Source organism: Aotus nancymaae, unplaced genomic scaffold, assembly GCF_030222135.1.
Source record: "Aotus nancymaae isolate 86718 unplaced genomic scaffold, 86718_ANA_hifiasm-v0.15.2.pri h1tg000020l, whole genome shotgun sequence".
In the NCBI taxonomy this organism is placed as follows: domain Eukaryota; kingdom Metazoa; phylum Chordata; class Mammalia; order Primates; family Aotidae; genus Aotus; species Aotus nancymaae.
The window spans coordinates 58,688,168-58,715,630 of record NW_026988432.1 but is presented as its reverse complement, the minus strand read 5'-3'; the positions used below and the strand labels follow the sequence as shown (position 1 = coordinate 58,715,630).

At 36.1% G+C, this 27,463-nt stretch overlaps 1 protein-coding gene across 2 annotated transcripts in view; it reads right to left on the bottom strand.

The window, feature by feature from the left end:
- SMCHD1 (structural maintenance of chromosomes flexible hinge domain containing 1) overlaps nt 1–27,463 on the bottom strand; it is a 151,624-nt gene that overhangs the window by 83,421 nt on the left and 40,740 nt on the right. For both annotated transcript variants that reach the window (XM_021672411.2, XM_021672412.2), the window contains 10 exons: nt 25,565–25,731; nt 23,430–23,520; nt 22,530–22,740; nt 19,915–20,035; nt 19,656–19,839; nt 16,750–16,944; nt 14,831–14,944; nt 13,833–13,939; nt 12,040–12,122; nt 11,769–11,882 (listed from right to left, as the gene is read on the bottom strand). In XM_021672411.2, coding sequence (XP_021528086.1) covers nt 11,769–11,882; nt 12,040–12,122; nt 13,833–13,939; nt 14,831–14,944; nt 16,750–16,944; nt 19,656–19,839; nt 19,915–20,035; nt 22,530–22,740; nt 23,430–23,520; nt 25,565–25,731 — 1,387 coding nt within the window. The remainder of the gene's footprint in view (nt 1–11,768; nt 11,883–12,039; nt 12,123–13,832; nt 13,940–14,830; nt 14,945–16,749; nt 16,945–19,655; nt 19,840–19,914; nt 20,036–22,529; nt 22,741–23,429; nt 23,521–25,564; nt 25,732–27,463) is intronic.

Here is a 27,463-nt window from a genome sequence, read left to right as displayed (position 1 = left end):
CCCAAGAAACAAAGTCAAAAGAATCTATTAAACATACATCGTCAAGGAAAAAATAAGTCCTGCCCACAAAAAAGTAAATTCAAAAATAAAAATAAATAAGTATTACTCCAGATGCAAAGGAAATCAGCACTATACAGAAAATGCAAAAAAATAAGGTGCTATGACAGTTCCAAAGCAACACAGTAATGCTCTAATAATGGATCCTAACCAAAAAGAAATCTTTGAAATATCAAATAAAAAATTCAAAACACTGATTATTTTATCTTCTTGAGATGTGGTCTTGCTCTGTTGCCCAGGGTGAATTGCAGTGGTGCAATCATAGCTCACTGTAGTCTCATGGGCTCAAGTGATCCTTCCACCTCAGCCTCCTGAGGGGCTGGAACTATAGGTGTGCATTATCATGCCCAGCTAATTAAAACAATTTTTTTTTAGAGAGAGTGTCTCACTATGTTGCCCAGGATGGTCTTGAACTCCTGGCATCAAGCTATCTTCTCACTTCAGCCTCCTAAATTCCTGGAATTACAGGCATCAGCCACCATGCCTAGCCAAAATACTAATTTTTAAAGAAGCTCCATGAGATACAGGAGATATCTGAAAACTAATACACAGTAATAAGAAAATGAAATTCAGGATATTAATGAGAAATTTACCAAAGGCATAGTTTTTGCTTTTGTTTTTTTAAAAGAACTTCTGGAATAAAAAAATTCATGGAAGGAATTACAAAATACAGTTGAAAGCAAACAATGGACTAGACCAAGCAGAAGAATCTCAAAATTTGAAGATAAATCTGTTGAATTAATCAATCAGACAAAATAAATTTTAAAAAATTGTAAAAAAGTGATCAAAGCCTTCTGGAACTATGGGTCAATGTAAAACAAGCAAACCAATAAATCCCAGGTATTCCCAGGGGAAAAGAAAAAGCAAAAACCTTGGAAAACCTATTTGAGGAAATAATGAGGAAAACTTCCCTAATCTAGAAAGAGATCTACACATCCAAAGAATAAAAGCCTCAAAGAATGCCATGAAAAAACACTGCAAGAAAGGCCTCATTACAATATTTAGAAATTAGACTGTCTAAGGTCAATGTGAAGGAATATATCCTAAAATCAGCAAGAGAAAAAGCATCTGGTCACTAGTAAAGGAAAATCCATTAGACTAACAGTGGATTTCCCAGCAGGTACCTATTTATAAGCTAGAAGAGACTGGGATTTTCTTTTTTCTTTTTTTGCAATCCTACTCCACCTGTTTTCAAAGTGGATTCTGTTCCCAAAGTGCTGGGGCATGGAGGGAATGACTGTCAACCACAAATTTTACGTCCTGCTAGAAAAAGCTTCATAAATGGAGGTGAAATAAAGTTTTTTCCCGGACAAGCAAGCACTGAGGAAATTCACCACCACTAAACCAGATCTACAAGAAACAGTCAAAGGAGTTCTGAACATGGAAACAAATGGTCAATACTAGCCATCATAAAACACATGAGAGTATAAAACTCACAGGTCTTATAAAACCATTATACAACAGAGGAAGAGAAAAAAAATTAAAAAGCAACATAGCAGAATCCCAATAAAACCATACAGAAGGGAGGGGAAAAAAGAGTATCTACAAAGCAACTAGATAACAACATTATGACAGAAGCAAAACCTCACACATAAATATTAAACTTGAATGTAAGTAAATGCTCTACCTAAAAGATACAGATTGGCAGAATGGATTTTTTAAATGAACCAACTATATGCTGCTTACAATAAACTCATATTACCCATAAAGACAATTATAGGTGTGGAAACAGTTATTCCATGCAAACAGAAACCAAAAGTGAGAAAGAGTCGCTGATATCAAATAAAATAAATCAACAATAGTTAAAAAAAAATTATATAATGTTAAAGGGAACAATTCAACAAGAAGATATAACAATTCTAATATATATGTACCAAACACCAGTGCCCAGATTCATAAAACAAATTATAGACTTAAGAAGACATAGGAAAGCAATACAATTAATAATAACAAATTCAACACCCTACTGATAGCACTAGATGGTTCATGGAGATAAAAAACTAACAAAGAAACACTGGATTTAAACTGGCCTTTAGACCAAATGGACCTAGCAGACAATTAAAGAACATTTTACCCAGCAGTAAGCAGAATATACATTATTCTGCGAAATATATATTATTCTTATCAGCAAATGGAACATTCTCCAAGATGGGCCATATATTAGGCCACAAAACAAATCTCAATAAATTTTGAAAAATCAAAATCATATCAAGTAACTTCTTGGACCATAGTAGAATAAAACTAGAAATCAATTCCAAGAGAAACTCTCAAAACTATAAAATACTTCCATCAAACAGCTTGCTCTTGAATAACCTTTATGTGAGTGATAAAATTAATATGAAAAATTTAAAAATATATCTATTTTTTGAGATGGAGTCCCACTCTGTTGCTCAGGCTGGAGTGCAGTGGTACAATCTCAGCTTACTGCAGCCTCTGCCTCCTGGGTTCAAGTGATTATCCTGCCTCAGCCTCCCAAGTAGCTGAAATTACAGACGCACACCACCACACCTGGCTGCCTATATTTGCCTTTTACTCCTGGATTTCTCAACTTGTACCAACAGAGAAAGAAACATGTTCTAGAAACATCTTCTCAGTATTTGCTTTAAAAAAGGGTACAATTATAAATCAGACAGTAAATCACCATGAGAAATTTTCTAAAAAGACCCAAGCAATTTTCTGATTTTTGATGTATTTATTCAACAAATATTTATTGTCTCCTAAATAAAAAGTACAAGAAAAAAATTAAAAAAAAAAAAACCACATCATTGCTTTCCTGGAGTTATTCATCTTGCAGAGCAAAGGGACTGGCAAACTACTGGACTGCCAATGGCTGCATTCATCTATGACAGCAAACTTACATTACTGAAACAAACAACTTACAGCCCTCAAAGCCTAAGTATTTACTATCTGATCCTATATAGTTTGCCATCCCTGTCCTAGAGGGGAGAGACACATTTAAGAAACAACAAAATTTGGTCTAGAAGTGGGAAAACTGGGGTTCTATGAGAACAACAACAAAAAAAATTGTGGTTAGAGGAATGATGAGTGAGGATGAGATCAAGTTGGAGAGAGAGGAAGGGCCAGATCATGAGTAAAGTAGTATTGCAGAGCTATGACTAGCTTCCTAGGCCACTAAAAGTGAAATAATATAAAACAGGTGAGTGATGTAAACAGATCAGCAATTCAAAAAAACCACTTTGGAGTAAAATGAGGAAAATGAGCTGGAGCAGTACAAGAGTGAAAGAGGATTTTTCAGTGAGGCAGCTACTACATGGTTAAAATGAGAGACCATGATGACTTGGACTTGAATGGGCAGAACAAAGATATACAGTTGTCCCTTGGTATATGCAGGAGATTGGTTCCGGGATCCCCATGTATACCAAAATCTGCACATACAAAATCTCTGAGGTCGGCCCTGCAGAGCCTGCATATGAAAAGTTGGCCTCTGTTTATGTGGGTTTCAAATCCTGCAAAAACATTATTTTCAATCTGCATTTTATTCACAAATGTCCACACGTAACTGGACCTGCACAGTTCAAACCTATATTGTTCAATGGTCAACTGTACTTTAGTGTGATATTTAGTGATAAATTGGTTACAGGGGATTAAGAAATAAGTGGAAACACTAATCCTTCTCAAACTGTTCCAAAAAATTAAAGAGAACACCTCCTAACTCATTCACTCTTTGAGGTCAACATCATCTGATACCAAAACCAGGTAAAGACATCAAAAAAAAAAAAAGAAAAGAAAAGAAAAGAAAGAAAGAAAACTACAGACCAAAATCCCTTATGAATATTGATGCAAAAATTCTTAACAATATGCCAGCAAACCAAATTCCGCACAATTTTAAAAGAACTCACCTTAATTTATTTAGTGTTGCCGTAAAGGAATACCTAAGGCTAGGTAATTTATAAGAAAATGATGTTTATTTGGTTCACAAGTCTGCTGGCTATAAGACTGGGCATCTGGTGAAGGCCTCAGGCTGCTTCCACTCATGGTAAAAGGTGAAGGGGAGCCAGTGTGTGCAGAGATCACATGGCAAAAGAGGGGTGAGGGAGATGTCAGGCTCTTTTTAACAACCAGCTCTCATGGGATTAATAGAGTAAGAACTAACTCATTAAGCCCTTCATGAGAGATCTGCACCTATGACTCCAACACCTCCCACTAGGTCCCACTTCCAACACCGAGGATCAAATTTCAACATGAGGTTGAGACAAACATGCAAACTATAGCCAGACTATACATAATAACCAAGTGAGATTTATTCCTGGAATGCAAGAATAGCTCAACAAATAAAAAACAATCAAGGCCATGTGCAGTGGCTTGTGCCTGTAATCCTAGCACTTCAGGGGACTGAGGAGGGAGATAACTTGAGGCCAGAAGTTTGAGACTAGCCTGGGCAACCTAGCAGACCCTGTCTCCACCAAAAAAATAAAAATAAAAAAAAAATTAGCTGGGTACAATGAGCATGCCTAGCTACTCAGAGGTGGATCACATGAGCCCAGGAATTCGAGGCTGCAGTAAGCCATGATTGTGCCACTTCATTCCAGCCTGGGTGACAGAGTGAGACCCAGTCTCAAAAAAAACCAAAAAACCACCAATCAATGCAATACATAACTCTGAGAGAATAAAGGAAAAAAACCCACATAATTATCTGGACTGATGCTGAGAAAGCATTTGGCAAAACAATACTCTTTCATGATAAAAAACACTATACAAAGAATAGAAAAAAACTTCTTCAACATGATAAAGGCCTTATATAAGACCAACAGTTAACATCACATACACTCAACTGTGAAAGACTTGAAGTTTTCCTCAAGATCAAGACAGGACAAGGATTCTCATTTTAGTCACTTCTATTCAACATAGTATTAGAAGTCCTAGCCAGAGCAATTAGAAAAGAAAAAGAAATAAAAGACATCCACTTTGGAAAACAATAGGTAAAATTATTTCCGTTCATAAATGCCATGTTCATATATGCAAAAAACTGAAATAATCCAAAAAAAAAAAAAAAAAAAACCTGGCATAGCTAATAAACTCAGCACAGTTGCAGATACAAAATCATGTTCATGGATTGAAAGACCTATGATTGTTAAGTAAAAATAATACTCAAAGTAATGTGCATATTCAGTGTAATCCCTACCAGGATCTCAATGGTGTTTTCTGCAGAAATAGAAAAACCCATCCTACATTCATAGGGACTCTCTATGGACTGAAATAGCCAAAGGAATCTTGAAAAAGAAGAATAAAGTTGGAGGACTCACACCTCCTGATTTTAAAACTTATAAAGCTACAATAATCAAAACAGTGCAGTACTGGTCTATGGACAGACATATAGACCTAGGGAACAGGGAGCCCAGAAATAAACTCTCACATATGTGGACAACTGACTTTCAACAAGTGTGCCAAAACAATTCAACAGAGAAAGGATAGCCTTTTTGACAAACGGTGCTGGAAAAACTAGGTATCTACAGGCAAAGTTTTCCATATAAAAAGAAGTTAACCATACACAAAAGTTAACATCAAATGGATCAAAGTAGTAACCATAGAGCTAAAACTATAAAATCTGTAAGGCAAAAACATTCAGGAAAAGCTTCATAACACTGGATTTAGCAACAATCTCTTGGATAAGACACCAAAAGCACAGGCAATGAAAAAAAAAGAGACTAATTGTTTTTCAAAATTGAAAACTTTTAGATTGCTGGCAAGATGGCTGACTAGGAATAGCCCCAGTGAGCAGCTCCCAGCGAGATCAACGCAGAAGGCAGGTGATCTCTGCATTTCCAACTGAGGTACCTAGTTCAACTCACTAGGACTGGTTGGACAGTGGGTGCAGCTCAAGGAGGGCAAGATGAAGCAGGGTGGGGCACTGCCTCACCCGGGAAGCACAAGGGGCCAGGGAACTCCCTTTCCTAGCCAAGGGAAGCCATTAGGGGCTGTCCCTTGCACTCCAGCCCAGATACCATGCTTTTCCCAAGGTCTTCACAACCCACAGTCCAGGAGATTCCCTCTGGTGCCTACAACACCGGGACCCTGGGTTTCCAGCACAAAACTGGGAGGCTGTTTGGGAAGACACTGAGCTGGCAGCAGCAGTTTTATTTTCATACCCCAGTGGCACCTGGAACACCAGCGAGACAGAACTGTTTGCTCCCTTGGAAAGAGGGCTGAAGCCAGGGAGCCAAGTGATCTGGCTCAGCAGGTCCCACCCCCACAAAGACCAGCAAGCTAAGATCCACTGGCTTGAAATTCTCGCAGCCAGCACAGCAGTCTGAGCTTGACCTGGGATGTTCCAGCTGGACAGAGCTGGGGGTGGGGAGGCGCAGTTACCATTGCTGAGGTTTGAGTAGGCAGTTTTAACATCACAGTGTGAACAAAGTCACCAGGAAGTATGACCTGGGCGGAGCCCAAGGGAGCTCAGCAAGGCCTCTGCAGGGAGACTGTGTCACTAGACTCCCTCCTCACTGGGGGCAGGGCATCTCTGAAAAAAGGCATCAGCCTGTCAGGGACTTAAAAATAAAGCCCCAACCTTCCCAGGACAGAGCACCTGGGAAAAGGGGTGGTTGTGGGTACAGCTTCAGCAGACTTAAACATCCCTGCCTGGTAGCTCTGAAGAGAGCAGCAGATCTACCAGCACAGTGTTCGAGCTCTGATAAGGAACAGACTGCCTCCTCAAGTGGCTCCTTGATCCCGTGTATCCTGACTGGTAGACAACTCCCAGTAGAGGCTGACAGACCCCTCGTACAGGAGAGCTCTGGCTGACATCTGGCAGGTACCCTTCTGGGATGAAGCTACCAGAGGAAGGAACAGGCAGCAATCTTTGCTGTTCTGTAGCCCCTGCTGGTGATTCCCAGGCAAGCAGGGTCTGGAGTGGACCTCCAGCAAACTCCAGCAGACCTGCAGCAGAGGGGCCTGACTATCAGAAGGAAAACTAACAAACAGGAAGGAATAGTTGCAACATCAACAGAAAAATACCCACTCAGAGACCCCATCCAAAGTTCACAGACTTCAAAGACCAAAGGAAGATATATCCACAAAGCTGGGAAGAAACCAGCACAAAAAGGCTGAAAATTCCAAAAACCAGAACGTCTCTTTTCCTCCAAGGGATCACAACTCCTTGCCAGCAAGGGAACAAAACTGGATGGAGAATGAGTTTGACGAACTGACAGAAGCAGGCTTCAGAAGGTGAGTAACAAGAAACTTCTCTGAGTTAAAAGAGCATGTTCTAATCCAATGCAAGGACGCTAAGAACTTTGTAAAAAGGTTAGATAAAATGCTAACTACAATAACCAGTTTAGAGAAGAATATAAATAACCTGATGGAGCTGAAAAATGAAGTTCAGCACGTGAACTTCATGAAGCATACACAAGTTTCAATAGCCAAATTGATCCAGCGGAAGAAAGGGTATCATAGATTGAAGATCAACTCAATGAAATAAAGCAAGACAAGATTAGTGAAAAGAAATGAACAAAGCTTCCAAGAAATACGGAATTATGTGAAAAGATCAAATCTATGTTTGATCGGTGTACCTGAAAGTGACAGGGAGAATGAAACCAAGTTGGAAAACACTTTTCAGGATAACATCCTAGAGAACTTCCCCAACCTAGCAAGGCAGGCCAACATTCAAATTCAGGAAATACAGAGAACACCACAAAGATACTCCTCAAGAAGAGCAACCCCAAGACACATAATCATAAGATTCACCAGGGTTGAAATGAAGGAAAAAATGCTAAAGGCAGCCAGAGAGAAAGGTCGTGTTACCCACAAAGGGAAGCCCATCAAATTCATAGCAGATCTCTTGGCAGAAGAGAATGGGGGCGAATATTCAACATTCTTAAAGAATTTTCAACCCAGAATTTCATATCCAGCCAAATTAAGCTTCATAAGCAAAGGGGAAATAAAATCCTTTATGAACAAGCAACCGCTGAGAGATTTTGTCACCACTAGGCCTGCCTTACAAGAGCTCCTGAAGGAAGCCCTAAATATGGAAAGGAACAACCAGTACCAGCCACTGCAAAAACATATCAAATTGTAAAGACCATCGACACTATGAAGAAACTGCATCAACTAACAGGCAAAATAACCAGCAAGCATCATAATGGCCGGATCAGATTCACACATAATAATATTGACCTTAAATGTAAATGAGCTAAATGCCCCAATTAAAAGACACAAACTGGCAAATTGAATAAAGAGTCAAGACTGATTGGTGTGCTGTATTCAGGAGAATCATCTCACGTGCAAAGACACACATAGGCTCAAAATAAAGGGACAAAGGACTATTTACCAAGCAAATGGAAAGCAAAAGAAAGCAGGGAATACAATCCTAGTCTCTGATAAAACTGACTTTAAACCAACAAAGATCAAAAGAGATAAAGAAGGGCATTACATAATGGTAAAGGGATAAATGCAACAAAAAGAGCTAACTATCTTAAATACATATGCACCCAATACAGGAGCACCCAGATACATAAGGCAAGTTATTAGAGACCTACAAAGAAACTTAGATGCCAACACAATAATAGTGGGAGACTTTAACGCTCCACTGTCAATATTCGACAGATCAACGAGACAGAAAATTAATAAGGATATCCAGGACTTGAACTCAGATCTGGACCAAGCAAACCTAATAGACTTTCCAGCAAAATCAACAAAATATACACTCTTCTCAGCACTACATCCCACTTATTCTAAAACTGACCACATAATTAAAAGTGAAACCTTTGGGAGGCCGAGGTGGGTGGATCACGAGGTCAAGAGATCGAGACCATCCTGGTCAACATGGTGAAACCCCGGCTCTACTAAAAATACAAAAAATTAGCTGGGCATGGTGGCGCGTGCCTGTAATCCCAGCTACTCAGGAGGCTGAGGCAGGAGAATTGCCTGAACCCAGGAGGCGGAGATTGCAGTGAGCCGAGATCGCACCATTGCACTCCAGCCTGGGTAACAAGAGCGAAACTCCGTCTCAAAAAAAAAGGTAAAACACTCCTCAGCAAGTGCAAAAGAATCGAAATTGTAACAGTCTCTCAGACCACAGTACAATCAAATTAGAATTCAGGATTAAGAAACTCACTCAAAACCGCATAACTACATGGAAACTGAACAACCTGCTCCTGAATGACTACTGGATAAATGAATGAAGTCAGAAATAAAGATGTTCTTTGAAACCAATGAGAACAAAGAACATACCAGAATCTCTGGGACACATTTAAAGCAGTGTCTAGAGGGAAATTTATAGCACTAAATGCCCACAAGAGAAAGGAGGAAAGATCTAAAATTGACACCCTAACATCATGATTAAAAGAACTAGAGAAGCAAGAATAAACAAATTCAAAAGCTAGCAGAAGACAAGAAATAACTAAGATCAGAGCAGAACTGAAGGAGATAGACACACAAAAAACCCTTCAAAAAAATCAATGAATCCAGGAGCTGGTTTTTTGAAAAGATCAACAGAATAGATAGACCGTTAGCCAGACTAATAAAGAAGAAAAAAAGAGAAGAATCAAATAGATGCAATAAAAAATAATAAAGGGGATATCACCACCGATCCCACAGAAATATAAACTATCATCAGAGAATACTGTAAATACCTCTATGCAAATAAACCAGTAAATCTAGAAGAAATGGATAAATTCCTGGACACACATACACCCTCCCAAGACTAAACCAGGAAGAAGTCAAATCCCTAAATAGACCAATAACAAGGTCTGAAATTGAGGCAGCAATTAAAAGCCTACCAACCAAAAAAAGTCCAGGACGAGACGGGTTCACAGCAGAATTCTACCAGAGGTACAAAGAGGAGCTGGTAGCATTCCTTCTGAAACTATTCCAAACAGTACAAAAAGAGGGAATCCTCCCTAACTCATTTTATGAGGTCAGCATCATTCTGATACCAAAACCTGGCAGAGACACAACTACAAAAGAAAATATCATATCCCTGATGAATACTGATGTGAAAATCCTCAATAAAATACTGGCAAACCGAATCCCACAGCACATCAAAAAGCTTATCCATCACGTTAAAGTTGGCTTCATCCCTTGGATGCAAGGCTGGTTGAGCATACGCAAATCAATAAACGTAATCCATCACATAAACAGAACCAAAGACAAAAGCTACATGATTATTTCAACAGATGCAGAGACGGCCTTCTACAAAATTCAACAGCCCTTTATGCTAAAAACTCTCAATAAACTAGGTTTAAAAAAACACAGTAAGATACCACTTCCTATCTGTTAGGATGGCTATTATCCACCCCCCACAATAAAACCCACAGGAAATAACAAGTGTGGGTGATAAGGAGAAACTGCAACCTTCGTGCATTGCTGGCGGCAATGTATGATGGGGCAACCACTGTGGAAAACAGTACAGTAGTTTCTCAATAAATCAAATAATTTTTATGTAATCCAGCAAGTCCACTTTTGGGAATATATCTAAAAGGAAGAAGAGCAGGGACTCAAAGAACTATTATACACCAATGTTCACAGGAGCATTCTTCACAATAGACAACAGGTTAAAGCAATCTGTGTATCCATCAAACAAAGGATAAACAAAATATGGTAAATATATATATACACACAAGAGAATATTATTCAACCTTTTTCTGACACACTATGCTAAGTGAAATAAGCCAGACACAAAGAACAAATATAATTCCACTTATATGAGGTACCTAAAATAGGTAAATTCAGAGACAGAAAGTAAAAAAGTAGTTACCAGGGCAGGGAGAAAGGAGTGATGAAGAGTTGTTATTATCATAGAATTTCAGTTTGAAATTATGAAAACATTTAGATGGATAGTGGTAATGCCACTTGATACATTTTGTTACATATATTTTATTAAAAAATATGTATGTGTGTTAAAAATAGGAGGAAGGTTATGGAAGGTGCTATACTGCTGGCTTTGAAGACGAAGGAATGAGAGTGGCTTCTATGCAACTTATTTATTTAATTTTTTAGAGACAGGGTCTCACTTTATCACCCAGGCATGATAATAGCTCACTGCAGCCTCAAACTCCTGGGCTCAAGCAATTCTCCTGCCTCAGCCTTCCAAGAAGCTGGGACTATAGGCTTGTGCCACCAAGCCCAGCGACAGTAACTTCTAAAAGGCACAAAAGGCAAGGTTCATCTAGAGCCTCCAGGAAAAAAATGCAGTCCTGAAGACACTTTAATTTTAGCCCAGTGAAACCTGTTTTGGACGATTGACCCCCAGAACTGTAATAATACATATATGCTTATCTAAATTACTACTGCAAATTCCTCTACATATACGTATCATATCTTTAGCCCACAGTTACCTACACACTATGCTAAGTGAAATAAGTCAGATACAAAGAAAAAATATAATTCCATTTTTATGAGGTATCTAAAATAGTTAAATTAAGAAAGTAAAAAAGTAGTTACCAGGGCAGGGAGAAAGGAGTGATGAAGAGTTATTATTACAGCATTTCAGTTTTAAATGATGAAAAAATTCTTTAGATGGATAGTGGTAATGCCTCTTGATAAATTTTGAAAAAATTCAAGATAAAGTATTTAAAAAAAACCTTAGAAAAAATCCAACAAGAAAATGAGCTATTCATAACATTTCTTAAATTCCCAACTTTAATAAAATTTGTTGTGCCTATCAGATTGCTAGGTCATCAATAATTATATGAAGATCCTTAAGTTGATATATTTTTTAAACAATATTAAAGATCTAAATTACTTTGTATACTTACAATGTAAAATAACTTTGAGCTCAACCAGGAGCTTCTTTGACCCTCCGTGACTTGTTCCTGGAAGCTTTTGCATTGCTTCCCCTTTTTTATTCAGTATTTCAATTCTTAATGCACCTATGAGTCAAAAATTAAAAGTATCTTAATTATACCCAAAGAATTTGCTGAATCTGCCAAATCTTCCCATTGCATTTTAATATTTCCTAAGCTTTTACATATTGGAAATGTAGGACAAAAGAAAAGCACTTTTTTTGGAAAAAACAAACAAACATACCAATAGGGGTTCCAGCAGGCCTAATCTCATTAGGCAATAATTCATCCCCTTCAGGCCAAGTTACTGATAATCTGTCAGGAAGCCTGTTATGAAACCAGTATATTAATGTTTCACAAGCTTTGTTAATTACGATCTCAAGTAAAAAGATACAAGTTACTAGAAACTTAAATACTTATTGCTGATCTATTTTAAAAGGTTAAATCTGGAATTCTTTATGATTAATCATCTAAAATTTTTTTCTGCCCTAACCATTCCTGTGGTTACTGGAAAAAAAAAAATGCAAACCTTTTGGAATTAAGAGCCAGGAACTGTCAAGTTTTGTGATTTTTCTATTTGTTTATAGTACAAGTTACCTTCAGAAGATAGAATAACCTATAAGAATTAAAATTCAGTAAGAATCAAAATGATTGCGTCATTGGCTATACAAGAAGAAAAGCCATTTTCTGGTTGGGCGCAGCGGCTCACACCTGTAATCCTAGCACTTTGGGAGGTTGAGGCAGGCAGATCACCTGAGGTCAGGAGTTTGAGACCAACCTGACCAACGTGGAGAAACCCTGTCTCTACTCAAAATACAAAATTAGACAGGCATGGTGGTGCATGCCTATAATCCCAGCGACTCGGGAAGCTGAGGCAGGAGAACCACTTGAACCCAGGAGGTGGAGGTTGCAGTAAGCTGATATTCCGCCATTGCACTCCAGCATGGGCAACAAGAGAGAAACTCTGTCTCAAAAAAAAAAAAGAAATAAGAAATGCCATTTATTTTCTATTTCCTTTTCTTCTTTTTAACTCGTTGATAAGGTTTGGTTCTGTGTCCCCATCCAAATCTCATCTCGAATTCTAATCCCCAGGTGTCAAGGGAGGGACCTAGTGGTAGGTGACTGGATCATGGGAATGGTTTACTCCATGCTGTTCTCTTGATAGTGAGTGAGTTCTCAGGAGAGTTGATGATTTTTAAAGTGTTTGGCATTTCCTTCCTCCCTCTCTCTCTTCTGCTGCCCATGTAAGGCATGCCTTGCTTTTCCTTCCCCTTATGTCACGATTATAAGATTCCTGAGGCCTCCCAAGCTATGCGCAACTGAGTCAATTAAACCTCCTTTCTTTATAAATTATCAAGTTTCAGGTAGTATCTTTATAGCAGTGTGAAAACGAACTGATACACTCATCTTTACCTCTTAGCAGGTACTGTAATATTCTAGTTGTAGGCCAAACTGAGTATTTTTTTTAAAACATCTTAATCATAGTGCCTATAAAAGTGACACTTAAGATACATTAAGATTTCCTTGTCTACAAAAAAAATGCAGAATTCTGTTTGTATAACTAGACCTCTTAATTTTTTTTTTTTTTTTTTTTTTTTTTTTTTGAGACGGAGTTTCACTCTTGATACCCAGGCTGGAGTGCAATGGCGCAATCTCGGCTCACCGCAACCTCCGCCTCCTGGGTTCAGGCAATTCTCCTACCTCAGCCTCCTGAGTAGCTGGGATTACAGGCACGCGCCACCGTGCCCAGCTAATTTTTTGTATTAGTAGAGACGGGGTTTCACCATGTCGACCAGGATGATCTCGATCTCTTGACCTCGTGATCCACCCGCCTCGGCCTCCCAAAGTGCTGGGATTACAGGCTTGAGCCACCGCGCCCGGCCGACCTCTTAATTTTTTTAAGAAGTTCAGCTCAATAGGTACAATATCTAAGACTACAAATGCCCTAACAGCAGAGTAAATGACATAAGAATATTTAACAGCACAATTCTTTTCAACTTTTCTTATTTTTGTTATGCATCTTGAAATGTAGCTTACCTTGCCATTTCATCTTCTACATATTTTTTAACAGCTTTCTCAGCAACTGTCCTATCCAGCTTTGCAATTGGTACTGTTTTTACTTCATCATATAGTGCCTGAGGTTCCTGAATAAATAAATTTACCAACATTTCAAAGAAAACGATTTAAATCTAGCTGTAATAAAAACAAATGCCCAACTGTTTCTTCCAAAGAAATATATTTTATCCTAATTAAGTAGATAAATCACAGTAGCTATTCTTACATTACACCACAGTGTTTGTTTTTTACATAACCTCTATAGTTGTAATATATCAAATATTAATAAGAAAGCATGATATAGGGAAAAAACCCACCCCGGTTTTGTTGTTACTCATTCCTGAGATACAATTCTGGTTCCAATGTTTACTAGTTTGTGGGCCATAGAAGAAATATGACTTTATAAAATTAATGTGGTAACTAGTTGAAATGTATGTTTACAAAAACCAAGCATATGATGTTAAATTGCATATATTATTAAAAACATCAGGCCGGGCGCGGTGGCTCACGCCTGTAATCCCAGCACTTTGGGAGGCCGAGGCGGGTGGATCACGAGGTCAAGAGATCGAGACCATCCTGGTCAACATGGTGAAACCCCGTCTCTACTAAAAATGCAAAAAATTAGCTGGGCATGGTGGCGCGTGCCTGTAATCCCAGCTACTCAGGAAGCTGAGGCAGGAGAATTGCCTGAACCCAGGAGGCGGAGGTTGCGGTGAGCCGAGATTGCGCCATTGCACTCCAGCTTGGGTAACAAGAGCGAAACTCCGTCTCAAAAAAAAAAAAAAAACATCAACTATGACACATAAAAATCCACACAAAAACTACAACCACTTTACATAAAAATCCACACAAAAACTACAACCACTTTACACAATGGAAAACCAGTCACTAACAAAATATAAAATACTGTATCTTAACAATTATGCAAAAGTAAATGACACCAAGAAACTTTCAGTATTTTTTATTATTTGCTGTCTTACCATTGCAATTTGAACCTCTCCTCCTGTAGCATATACTTCTCCATCATGATCACCATAAAGAAAAAATCTTACTATGCTTCCATAAAAGAGGGGAAGTGTCTTGATTGTCTTGACCTAATATTTAGTTTAAAAAAAAAAAAAAGCTTCAGTATTAAGATTTACTAGGAGAAATAGGCTTAATAATAATATTTTCAAAGAACTCTTTTATCACAAAGGAAAAAACCTTGGTAACTATCATTAGAAAAACGAATGAAAGCAGCACTCTAATCTTCAAATAAAATTGTATTTTTGAAGTTCTGTACTTAACAAATCATCATAAAAAATAGCCACTTCTTTACACAAGTATGTTAGAATTAAGCATGTGTCTTAAAAGTCCATAATTCCTTCAAACTCAGTTCTTATGAATGCCAATGTACCTGAAACCCGTTTTTCCCCATAAAATTCTGTTCTCAGACTATGAACAGCAATGTATAAACTTTGACAAATTAAAATCATTTTTCAAATAAATCAGTTCAAAACTTGCCTATCATATTTCTTCTCCTTACTTGGCTTAAAAAATCTAAGGGAAAATTCCACTACTCCGATTCAGAAATTCCCAACAAGGACTACTAGAGGTTATCCCCAACCTACCTTTCTAGCCTCATTTCTAAACTATTTCTCTTCACACATAAAATAGGCAGCAGGACAAGCCAACTTTTACTACTTGCTGTTTTTCTGCACTTACCTATGCACATCTCTGTGCTCAGATTATATTCTAGAAAGCATTTTACTCCATCACCACAAAGCATTTGATAAAAATGATCACTCCTTTCTTCTTGAAACTCTTCACTTGGTTCCAGGAATGCCATATTTTCCTAGTTTCCTTCTATCTCACCAGCTTATCCCTGTCAGTCTCCTCTGTCAGCTCCTCACTTTCATGCTAACCCCTAAATGCTGGGAAAGCTCCAGGCTCAATCCTTTCCCTCTTTAGCTATTCTCACCAAGTATAGGTGATCTCATCCAATTCTACAGCTTTAAATATATGATGTTATCTTTCATTTATGGAGAGAACAGACGGTCTTCTACCTTGTGATTATTTGTGTAAACCTGAGCCTCTACCCCTTTCAAGGTCCACACAAATGCTACTTCTTTTCCAAAGTATTTAATGATCTGCTCTCTTCTCCCAACCCACAACATCAACCAAAGTTAAAAAAAAAAAAAAAAAATCCTCTCCTATCCTTCTAACCTGCCAAAACACTATTAATCCTCTCTTTTCATTGCACTTATCCCCTTCTTACCTATTATTTATGCTTACAGTATCTCCACTGTTAGGATATAATATCTCCAAGAACAAAGCACATCTCCTAGATCTCTGAATTCTCCACCATACAGTCAAAAGGTGTAGTAACTTACTGTTAGCAGATGCTCGACAAAAAAGTATTTAAAAATCAGTACTTCACATATTACAATAAGAAACAAACAAACAAACATAAAACACTGAGATCTCCATGTGAGTAAAGTTTAGTTTAGGAAACAATAAAACGTTGTTAATTGAGCCTCTGGCAATAGTTTTTTTTTAATACTATAATAAATTGTGTAATTTAAAATCAGTTTGTCCTTTTCATTCTTACCTGGCTCCTGAAGTGCCAATACTTGTATTATTTATTGTTACTGTTATTAAATTCTAATACATCTAATTTAGTCTCAAATTCTACTAAAAATTGAATCTAAAAATAAATTAAATTTCCTTAGAGATGATGGAAGACACTGAATTCAAACAGGCCTGTGAAGAGTTTGGATAAATGTTTTTCATGAAATGTGAGAATGGGAAGAAAAAGCAATTCTAAAAAATAGCTTATTTTCTATACGCGTGATTTTGCTTATGTGTTTTAAATTAAATTAAATATTATAAGAAAAAAATCAAAATAAGTTAAACCTACCAGCTGTCCTGCTTTGTATATCTTTCCATCCCATTCTATTGCTGCATATGTTGCCCAGGGACCTTGCTTTTTAGAAGGAAGATCAGGACGTGTAATTGTTCCCTTAAAAAGTGTAAATTTTATTTGTTTATCATACTTTTCATGACAGTCCTTCAGCCATAAAGCAAATTCTCTGTCAATTTTCATTCGTTGTTCCTGTAGAATTTTAAAATGTTTTATGAAATATATCTACTAGTAAATAAATATAACCATAAACATTTGTCACTCATTTTACTTTTCCTTTCATATACCCCAACTCAGAAAACCTAATATAAAATTAAATATTCTGCTGGATCCTTCCCCTGTACACATTTAGAATATTTCAAACAAAAGCATTATCAAAGAAGAAAAATTTGATATCATTCTTAGAACAAAGGTCTCAGTGGTCAACGCCAACAATAAAACTTTTCTTTCCTCCTTTAAGTCCTAGGATGTACTAAAAACTGATGAACCCTTGCTGCCTAGGAGGAGAACTAGCTAGCTCCAGAAAAGGGGTAAGTGGAAGCCTTCTCACTGTAAACCACATTCTCAATGGGACGATAAAAATCTCATTGTGTATCAAGCACTTTATAACCATGAATACAATATACAAACAACAGATAGTAAATCTGCAGTAATAAAATTTCACTGGGAGAAGCAATTGAGAAAAAGATGCCAGAAAAGACTCCTTATGAGGGTGATAATGAAAAAAAGGTTAAGAAACACTGCTACGCACAATGTACTTTTTAATTTTCTATTTTATATATATAGCCTATCCAAAAAATAAACTCAAACTATAAAAATCAAGTGTTTTCTAATAATACTTAAGAAGATGTGTTTTTGCCAACAGTTCTTCACCCTGTTGAAAGAGAATATAGAAATTTGTGTTCAAGCATAAGGTGCTGTACACTTGTTTGATGCCTGCCTCTAGGACAATGAGGAGGTAAGACAGTCTCCCCATTACATCTTTTAGAGGATAGTCTGTAAAGTTACTGAACTCCATTCCTTCTTATATACTTTACACCATAATATACCATTTCCAAAGGAAAGGCAAAATTAAAAATAATTTCAGCCAAAGTTTTTGAAGCTTGCTGTCAAGAAAGATACTATCTTAGCTTATTAATAAATTTGATATTTTAAAGTTATATGAATAAGAAATATATATACATCGTAAAGACTCATATATCCAAAATGGTATACAGTTTCCAGGAAATTGCTGCTGCCCTTATTCCTATACCTAGGTACCAACTTTTTCCTAAATCAGCAAATCATTGTTGTCAGTTTGCCATCTTGACATGGATATTAAATTATTAACTAGGAACCACAAAGTCTGACTACCAAATTGTTAAACTGCATTTCTAACACTCTCAGGATGGATTCACTATCAACCAAACAAATTACCAGATGCACTAATTCCAGACACTCAGTAACAGTCAAAGTACAATTCAGTAGGCATTATCAAGGTGGCAGTTAATCTAGGGAAGAATATGCTGACATTCATTTTATAATATTCTTTCAACTTTTCTATGTACTTGAACATTTCTTTTCTTTCTTCTTCATTTTTTTTTTTAAATAGAGAGGGAGTCTCACTATATTGCCCAGGCTGGTCTTGAACTCCTGGCCTCAAGCCATCCTCCTGCCTCAGCCTCTCAATTAGCCAGGATTACAGGTGTGAACCATCATACCCAGCTTGAATTTTTCAAAATTAGAAAATATGTATTTTAAAAGTACAGTGTAACAAAGGAATAGAATTAACTTATTCTGGATAGCTTTTGAAAAGACCCACAGTGCAATAAAAGTTGGATAATGAACACCACATTATAAATGAATTCTAAGTGTATTATAACTGAATAGTAGCTTATTTTGATAAGACCTTTCTCAGTGAATAAAAGTATCCTAATCTATGATTCAGAATCTTTATAATAGCAAAATTAATTTCAACATCTTATAGGAATGACTGACTATAAATACTATTCGCTACACATTGTATTCATTGCCCAGCAATAAGTTGATAATAAAATCATCTATTTCTTGGCAATTCAACATTAAACTACTGAAAGAATAGTATCAAGTAAAAATTTCTGAGGTCTGTGCGTATACTAGTATGCTAGTTACACTCAACTTTTTAACAAATTTCAAAGTGGAATCATTCTTGTTATATTAATCAATGCATGTATTTTAATACAGATCAATCTCAAACCATCTTTTAGCTCAAAGTACTTCACAGTTTTACCCCATTTTTACCCTCAAGACTAGCTAAAAATTGCACAATTAGGTTATTAATCTACAAATATACACCTTAAAAGAAGTACAACTGTTCATACATGTTCTCATTAAGATGCTTCTGTGGCTTCTATTATGTCAAGGGCTTAATATTAAGATCTTGGCCGGGCACGGTGGTTCACACCTGTAATCCCAGCAGTTTAGGAGGCTGAGGTGGGTGATCACCTGAGGTCAGGCGTTCGAGACCAGCCTTCCCAACATGGTAAAACCCCATTTCTACTCAAAGTACAAAAATTAGCCAGGCATGGTGGCATATGCCTATAGTCCCAGCTACTCAGGAGGCTGAGGAGAGAGAATAGCTTGAACCCAGGAGACAGAGGTTGCAGTAAGCCAAGACTGTACCACTGCACTCTAGCTTGGGCGACAGAGCGAAATTCTGTCTTTAAAAAAAAAAAACTAATAAAGATATGTAAATTCTAAATTCCATCCCAACCTAGTCTAATTTGTTTAAAATTTTTTAGTAATGTGAACACTTGCTGCTCATAAAATATTTATACATCATGGTCTTTTGATGCAAAATATCAATAAAACCTACAGAATTAGTATCTTTTACTTAAAAATAAAACACTTGCAAATATCCAGAACTTTATATTTAAAAATCATACCTGTCCATTTAAAATCCTTGTAAAAAGAGTGTTCTTATCTTTCAATTTTAGCTCAAGATCCATAAACGTCAGTTTATTTGTGCTGACCTGGAATTTGTCATTAGTGAATAATGCACCAGATATTCTATTGTAGCATTCAATTGGTGCAAGCCCTCTCTTCTTAGGAGGAGTACACCAGTCAAAGCTTAAACAGAACAAAATGTTAGTTAGTAAAAAAATTAGGTTGTAAAAATATAATTTCAGCAAAAATCAAACTTACTCTTCAACTGATGTATATGGTATTAATCGTCCATTCCAAAAACATTCAAAAATAGGCCTTTTCCCTCTAGCTGCTTTCTCAAGTATGAAACAATCATCATCATCATCTTCATCTTTTAATTCTAGATCAAAAGGGCAAATGGAACAAAACGTTTATTGCTAAAATGTGAGAAATAATGAAACAAACACACATAATCTTTCAAGTTTCATTCTATAAAACCTAAAGGTAGTTTTATACTCTGCCCACAAAAAGGCAGTTTTCCAAAGCGGTTCCACATTACCAATGGTGTCTGTCATTTAAAAGTCAGTAATTACTTATATACAAACCAATCTGTTAAAAGTAGTATACTAGCTGCTAGGCCTGTCATCTTTAAAACCTATTCATAGGGCTAAAAGAGTTTTACATCCAAAAAGATTATTATCCCCTGTAGTAAAATCTCTCTTTCCTATAAATACAGGAGCTTAAATCCTTTATCTAAAACATAAAACAGTTTCACAATTTTATCAGAACTAGTATGTTAACAACAAAATCACCTGAGAAATCTATGACATCTAATAGCAGCAAGTTTACCTAGTTTGGACAAATTAGTGAATGATGTTAAAATTAAGTTTACTTTTTAGAAATTATTTCCTTTTCAGATTCATGCAATCATGAAAAAATGTACACAGAATTGTAAGATATGTTACTATGCATCAAGGGGATTAATTAGCACAGTTGTCTATAACATTATGTTTATTAGTAACACACTCTCATATATCCAGATAAATTAGGATTAAACAACATGATCCTGACATATTAACACCTCAGCTAACCTGGTATTAGAGTTCATCCACCTAAAATAAAACCTTCTCCCCAAAAGCCTTTACAAGAAGTCTCTTATATAATCCTTTGAATCAAACAAAATCACTTTTCTCTTAGAGGAGAATCCCTCTGATTGATCACTCAACTTAATGGCTCTTAAGATAGCATTTGAAAAATTTTATATCTTTTTGTCTATTAGCACACAAAAATTGGAAATAGCAAATTTAAGAGGTCAGAGATGGCCAGACGCAGTGGCTCATGCCTGTAATCCTAGCACTTTGGGAGGCTGAGGTGGGAGGACTGACTGAGCTCAGGCACCATCCTGGGCAATACGACAAAACCATGTCTCTAATGAAATACAAAAGATTAGCCTGGCATGGTGATGGGCACCTGTAGTCCCAGTTACCTGTGAGGCTGAGCCCCAAGAATTTCTTGAACCCAGGAGGCAAAGATTACAGTGAGCCTATATTACACCACTGCTCTCCAGTCTGGGTGGCAATGCAAGACTTTGTCTCCAAAACAAAAACAAAAAGCCCAGTGGAGGCACTGAGTAACAACATGCACTGAACAGGAGCACTACTGAATAGTGGTGAGCACTATTCTAAGAAGGTGCCCCAGTTTTATAATTTGTTCTTCACAACAACCCTGTGAGGTGTGAACTACCCATCTCCCAGATAAGGAAACTAAGATAGGGAGTAGTTTGTTCAATAGGAAGCGGCAAAGATAGGATTCAAATCAGGAAATCTGGTTGCAGACCCTACGAAACTAAGAATATACTAAGTACTCTGAATGAAAAAGTTTAACATTGTTAATCTATAAATTCAATGCAACCCCAATAATCCTACTAGGATTATTTTAAGTGAATGTACAATGCTGATTCCAAAATTATCTAGAGAGCAAAGGTTTGTAATACTATTCTCGAAAAGGAATAACAGTGAAAATGTTTTGACCCAAAGATATCAAATTACAAGATAAAGCTACAAGACAGTATCATTACTCATATATAAAATATAAAACAGTACCTTATAGTAAAGAATCTAGACCTATGTACTTATGGAAACTTTATATTATAAAAGTAATATGTCTAACTATTGGGTAAATTATAACATTCAATAACTAGTACTAAGAAACCGAATACCACATAGAAAATATTGTTAAATCCCTATCTCTCTATCCAAAAAAAAAAAAAAGGCCAGGATGGTGGCTCACACCTGTAATCCTAGTACTCTGGGAGGCCAAGGCAGGAGGACTGTTTCAGGACAGGAGTTCAAGACCAGCCTGAGCAACATGCCAAGACCCCATCACTCAAAAATTTAAATAAATAAATAAAACCCCACCTTACTCTACATATAAAAAAGGAAAACACAGATGCATGACTATAAAATAACAATGAAAACAAAAAAGCTATAGATTTATATAATCTTGAGGTGTAAAAAGCCTTTCTAAAATACAACAAAATCAGAAAGCATAAAGAAAAAGCTGAAGATATGACTGCATAAAGTGTAAAACTACAAGAAGGACAAAGAGAAGACAATAAAGGGAACATATAAATGATTAACACGCATACATATCTAAAAGTTTAATTTTGTAATAGAACTAATAGTTCATTAAAGATTTATTCATCTAGAAATGAATGTACACAAAAATCAAGAATTACAAAAATTACAAATACCTAACAACCTAAGACTTGCATAAGAAAAAAAATTTAATATTTATTTAGCTAACTTTAATAGCCTAATTGATAATCACTTAAATAAATCACTGTCCTAAATCACAACTTCATATTTTATAACTAAGAAAACAGATTAACCTACTTGATGGAAAGCATGGATCGTCAGGGTAAGTTTCTCTATCATATAAGAATGGATGAAAACGGATAATTCCTTCCACTACACCGTCTCCTTCAACATGAGCCTTGAACTCAAAACTATCAGCTGCTGTGTTTATATACAACGTCTGCATGTCATCTTGTATTTCCCTTAGGTTGACAATCTTAGGTGCCTTCCCTTTTTCAAACATAGAAATCTAAAATAAAAATGAAACAAAAATAATTGAATTCTATGGTAACTTTTTGTTCTCAGCTATGATTCAACAACAGAATAAATAAAAATTATGTTTATTTGTACAAGTAATAATCTGGCTTAATGAAATATATATATTTATATATGAGTTAAATAGCTTTAAGCAGCATCTTGATAAGGAAGATACTACTAAAAAATATAATGTAAGCAAAGAAACAGCAAATCAGAGCCAAAGGAAAGATAAGTCATGAGTACATTTAATTCAAGATTTCCTGGAAGTGGAACAATATTGTATGTGAAATTCTAACATGTGGATTAGGATATTGACAATCCAACACTCAGATACTCTGTGCTGCTAAATCTTGTCACCACCATATAACTTCTACAAACAAAAGGAAAGCTACATTATCTCCTCCATGCTTCAAGAGATGATTGATATTTCGTAACAATGCATATATCTCTACAGAAGAGAGACAAAAAAAGATAAATCAAGCAATACAGTAAATAAGATTCAAGAAAAATACATCTAGGAATAATCTCTTTAGTTGGATACCAAACAATGAAAATAGTTTGGTAAAAAACAAGGAGAGAGAAGTTGTCTAATTATCAAGTGTTTTTTATTATCCCAAGTCATTTGAGACTGGAACACATATCTCATAATTTTTAATATTTTAAGATGGATTTTTCTCTTACTTCAATATCAATGTTGTTGAAAGGTCCAACTTCTTTTGATGTTCGTATTTCATTTCCTTTTGGGCCATGAATATAGTAATGATAAATATGCCTAAAATAGAGAAGAATATACTTTTAATTCACATAACAATATAGTTAATGTAATCTTCCATCAAAAAAATTTTAACACTATTTACTAGGTATCAAGCATTTTATTAAGCATTTTAAAATAGGTATTCCATTTTTTTTAAATGGTAAAAACAATTGAGATGCAGGTATTATTACATCTCATTTTACAGATACAGAACCTGGGGTGCAAGAAGTATATATAATTTATCTGACATCACAGAATAGAGTTAGGGAGCCATGGGCTTCAACCCAGGCCTTTCCAACTTCAAACACCATACACTTTATATTTCTAAGAGGAATAATTCATTAAATAAATATAAACAAGATAGCAAGAGTCTATAATTCTACTTGCCAGGTATGTTCCAGAAAGGATTCAATTATCAGGGGTAAACTCGATTAGATATCTAATCTCAATATGAGACTATCATTCTAGAACAGCAGTCCCCAGTCTTTTTGGAACCAAAACCAGTTTCGTGGAAGACAATTTTTCCAGGGATGAGAGTTGAGGAGGGTGGTTTGGGATGAATCCACCTTAGATCATCAGGCATTAGCCTCATAAGGAGCATGCAACCCAGATGCCTCACATGCACAGTTCACATTAGGGTTTATGTTCCTAAGAGAAATCAAGTGCTGCCTCTGATCTGACAGAAGGCAGAGGCAGGCAGTAATGCTTCACTCGTTTGCCCACCACTCACTGTGGGGCCTGGTTCCTAACAGGCCGCAGATGGGTACCAGTTCACAATCAGGGGATTGGGGACCCCTGTTCTAGAATATTCATCTCTCCTCTCCTATAGCACGGAGACAATCTTACCCCAACATTTCAAAAACAAAACTAATAAATTTGACATCATTTCACTGAAAATCAACACTTTGGAAATCAACACCTCTTTATTTTTTAAGTAAAGGTTAAAAAAGATTACATTTTGATAGTATTACTCAAGATTATAAAATAATTATGCCTTTATCTGTGAAACAGAAATATGCAATATTTCCTCATAATCCTTCTTTATTAGAGCCAAAGTATATTTTAATTATGTGTTAATGTCCAGAGTTCCTTCAGTAAAAAGAAACTATAACTATAAAATAGCTAATAAAATATGTACTTAAAGAAGAAAACTGCAACATCCTATTTAAATACCGTGGGTAACAGCAATAATAAACAGAAATATTCAAGAAGAAGTATACCTAAAATCAAATTTATTTTCCAAAAAAAAAATTAAAATTCTGTTAGTGTACATCTATGTATAAAATTGAGACTCTCAAGAGTAATAGCCTTTTGGGTAAATGTAAAAAGATACATTTTTAAAATATGAATTTTGTGCAGACGTACCCATTTTGCAAGTCTCAGTAATTCAGACTAATGCAAATAAGGGAAACAATCCAGTAAACCATATGCATCACACAGCTATAAAAAATAATTTTAGAGCCATTACATAAATATTCCTCTGATTTGGTCTAATGGGATACACAGTCCCTACAAGTTTTACTGGAATAAAAACACAATAATTATTTTTAGTACTAATGTCATATAGACACAATGTATATATATTTTTTATTTTAATAGGCTTAATGCATTCATTCACTTGATAAACAATTTGAGCATCTACCATGTGGCAAGTATTCTTCTAGAAAACACTGGAGATACAGCAGTGAATTTAACAAAAAAATTATATATATACGTGGTATGGAAGATTATGACAGGTGCTATGGAAAAGCAGCACAAAATGGGGTTGTGGAAGTGATATAGTCCTCAATTTGACAAGTTGTGAAGTTCATTTTTAATTTTATAATATTGTAAAAATCCTGTTCCTCAAATAATGCTCAGTATACTAGAGATGATCTATAAATATTTACAGAATAAATAGAGAGCTGTTTCAATAACAACAACAGAGTACTGAATAATACTGATGGGAAGAAAATGAGACAGAAGGAAAAAGGATACCAAAGAGGCTTCAACGTATCTGTAGTATTTTCTGTCTTAAAAAAGCTAAGTAGCAACATTTCCTAAGCCAAATATAATTACTTACGCTAACTGTCGTGTCCAAAGATGGAAATAATTTTTCAAGTACTGTATATGTTCTGGTTGTACCCCTGTGATAACCACAGCAGTAAAGCTATCTTTTTCCTTCTCCTCTATGATAAGATGATGTAGAAATCTTTCATCATCATTTGTAATGTGAACAGAATCAGAGGGCTACAAGAGTGAACAGAAATACAACAGATTAATCTTCTAAATTTTAATTATACAAATAGCTATTGTATCAAATTTTAATGTGATTTACTTGGAGTTTCACAAATAGGCTTCAGAAAAACTTTTGGAGGAAACTGGTACAATACAACAAACTGGCTGAGTATGTGACAACACTGTGAAGACAAGAGAACTTTCACACAGACTGCTAACCTGGCATGCATAAAAAGCACCCTCTTATAATGCTAAACCAATTTTAGAATCATAGAGGAAAAGGTAAAGACAAACACTGAGTTTTAAAACGCCTTAAAAAATTGAGGACACTTACCGTGGGGTGGAATGAATCCTTGCTTGGGAGATCTACCACTTAACTTGGTCAAAACCAATGCTCAGCCCTCCATGTTCAAGAAAACTACAGGGCAGGCTGGACCCAGCTAGCTAAGCCCAAACACACTGTGCTTAAAAGTAAAATTATCCTGGACACCAACCCACTTTCAGAGAATATCTAAAGCTTATGGAAGGAAAGTGGTAGGGGAATTTGAGGATAAAATTACAAACTTCTCAATCTGTAGCATGAACCTATGTTTTAAAAATTGCAGGCCAGGTGTGGTAGCTCACAGCTGTAATCTCAGCACTTTGGGAGTCCAAAGTGGGTAGATCACCTGAGGTCAGGAGTTAAAGACCAGCCTGGCCAACATGGTGAAACCCCATCTCTACTAAAAATATAAAATTAGCCAAGCATGGTGGTAAGTGTCTATAATCCCAGCTACTAGGGAGGCTGAGGCAGGAGAATCACTTGAACCTGGGAGGCAGAGGTTGCAGTGAGCCAAGATCACACCACTGCACTCCAGTCTGGGCAACAAGCATGAAAGTCTGTCTCAAAAAAATAAACTGTGTGTGTGTGTGTGTGTGTGTGTGTTCATGTACAGTCATATGCCACATAATAACATTTCTGTTAACAACTGACTGCAGTGGTCCCAGATGATGATACAATATTATACAATTACTGTACCTTTTTATGTTTAGATATATTTAGCTACACAAATATTTGCCATTCTGTTACAAATGCCTACAGTAATAAGCTGTACAAATTTGTAGACTAGAAGCAGTATGCTATACCATATAGCCTAGGTGTGCAGTAAGCTATGCCATCTACGTTTGTGTAAGTACACTCTATGATGTTCACATAGCGACAAAATAATCTAATGACACATTTCTCAGAATGCATCTCTGTCCTTAAGTGACAAGAGACTATTTCTACTGTGTATGTTGCTACATACATTTTAAAACTGTGGAAATAAAAATACAGACTATTCTATCTAAAAGATTAGTTGACTTTCAAAAATAAGTACGTATGATTACTTGCTTAATTAAAATTTAGTGCTTTAGTTCTTTTAGAATTTGTCTACCAAATTCTAAATCTGATTTAAAAAAAAAAACCCTTAAGACTATAACCCTACAAAACCATTCTAATGCATCTCCACAGACTAAATTACTAATATCACAGCTACAATATATATAAGTAACATTTCATACACTTTGAGTCAGTAGATTAGTTGGAATTTACTAATGATGCAAATTCATTATCCAAATATTTATCAAGCATCTTCTGTAAGCCCTATGCCTGAACTTGGGCCTGAGAAAGATAGGTTCAAGATAAATAGGACACTGTGTACCAATGGATAAATGAAAAAAAAAAAAAAAGATAAATAGGACAGTGTCTTTGTGCTCTACAAAT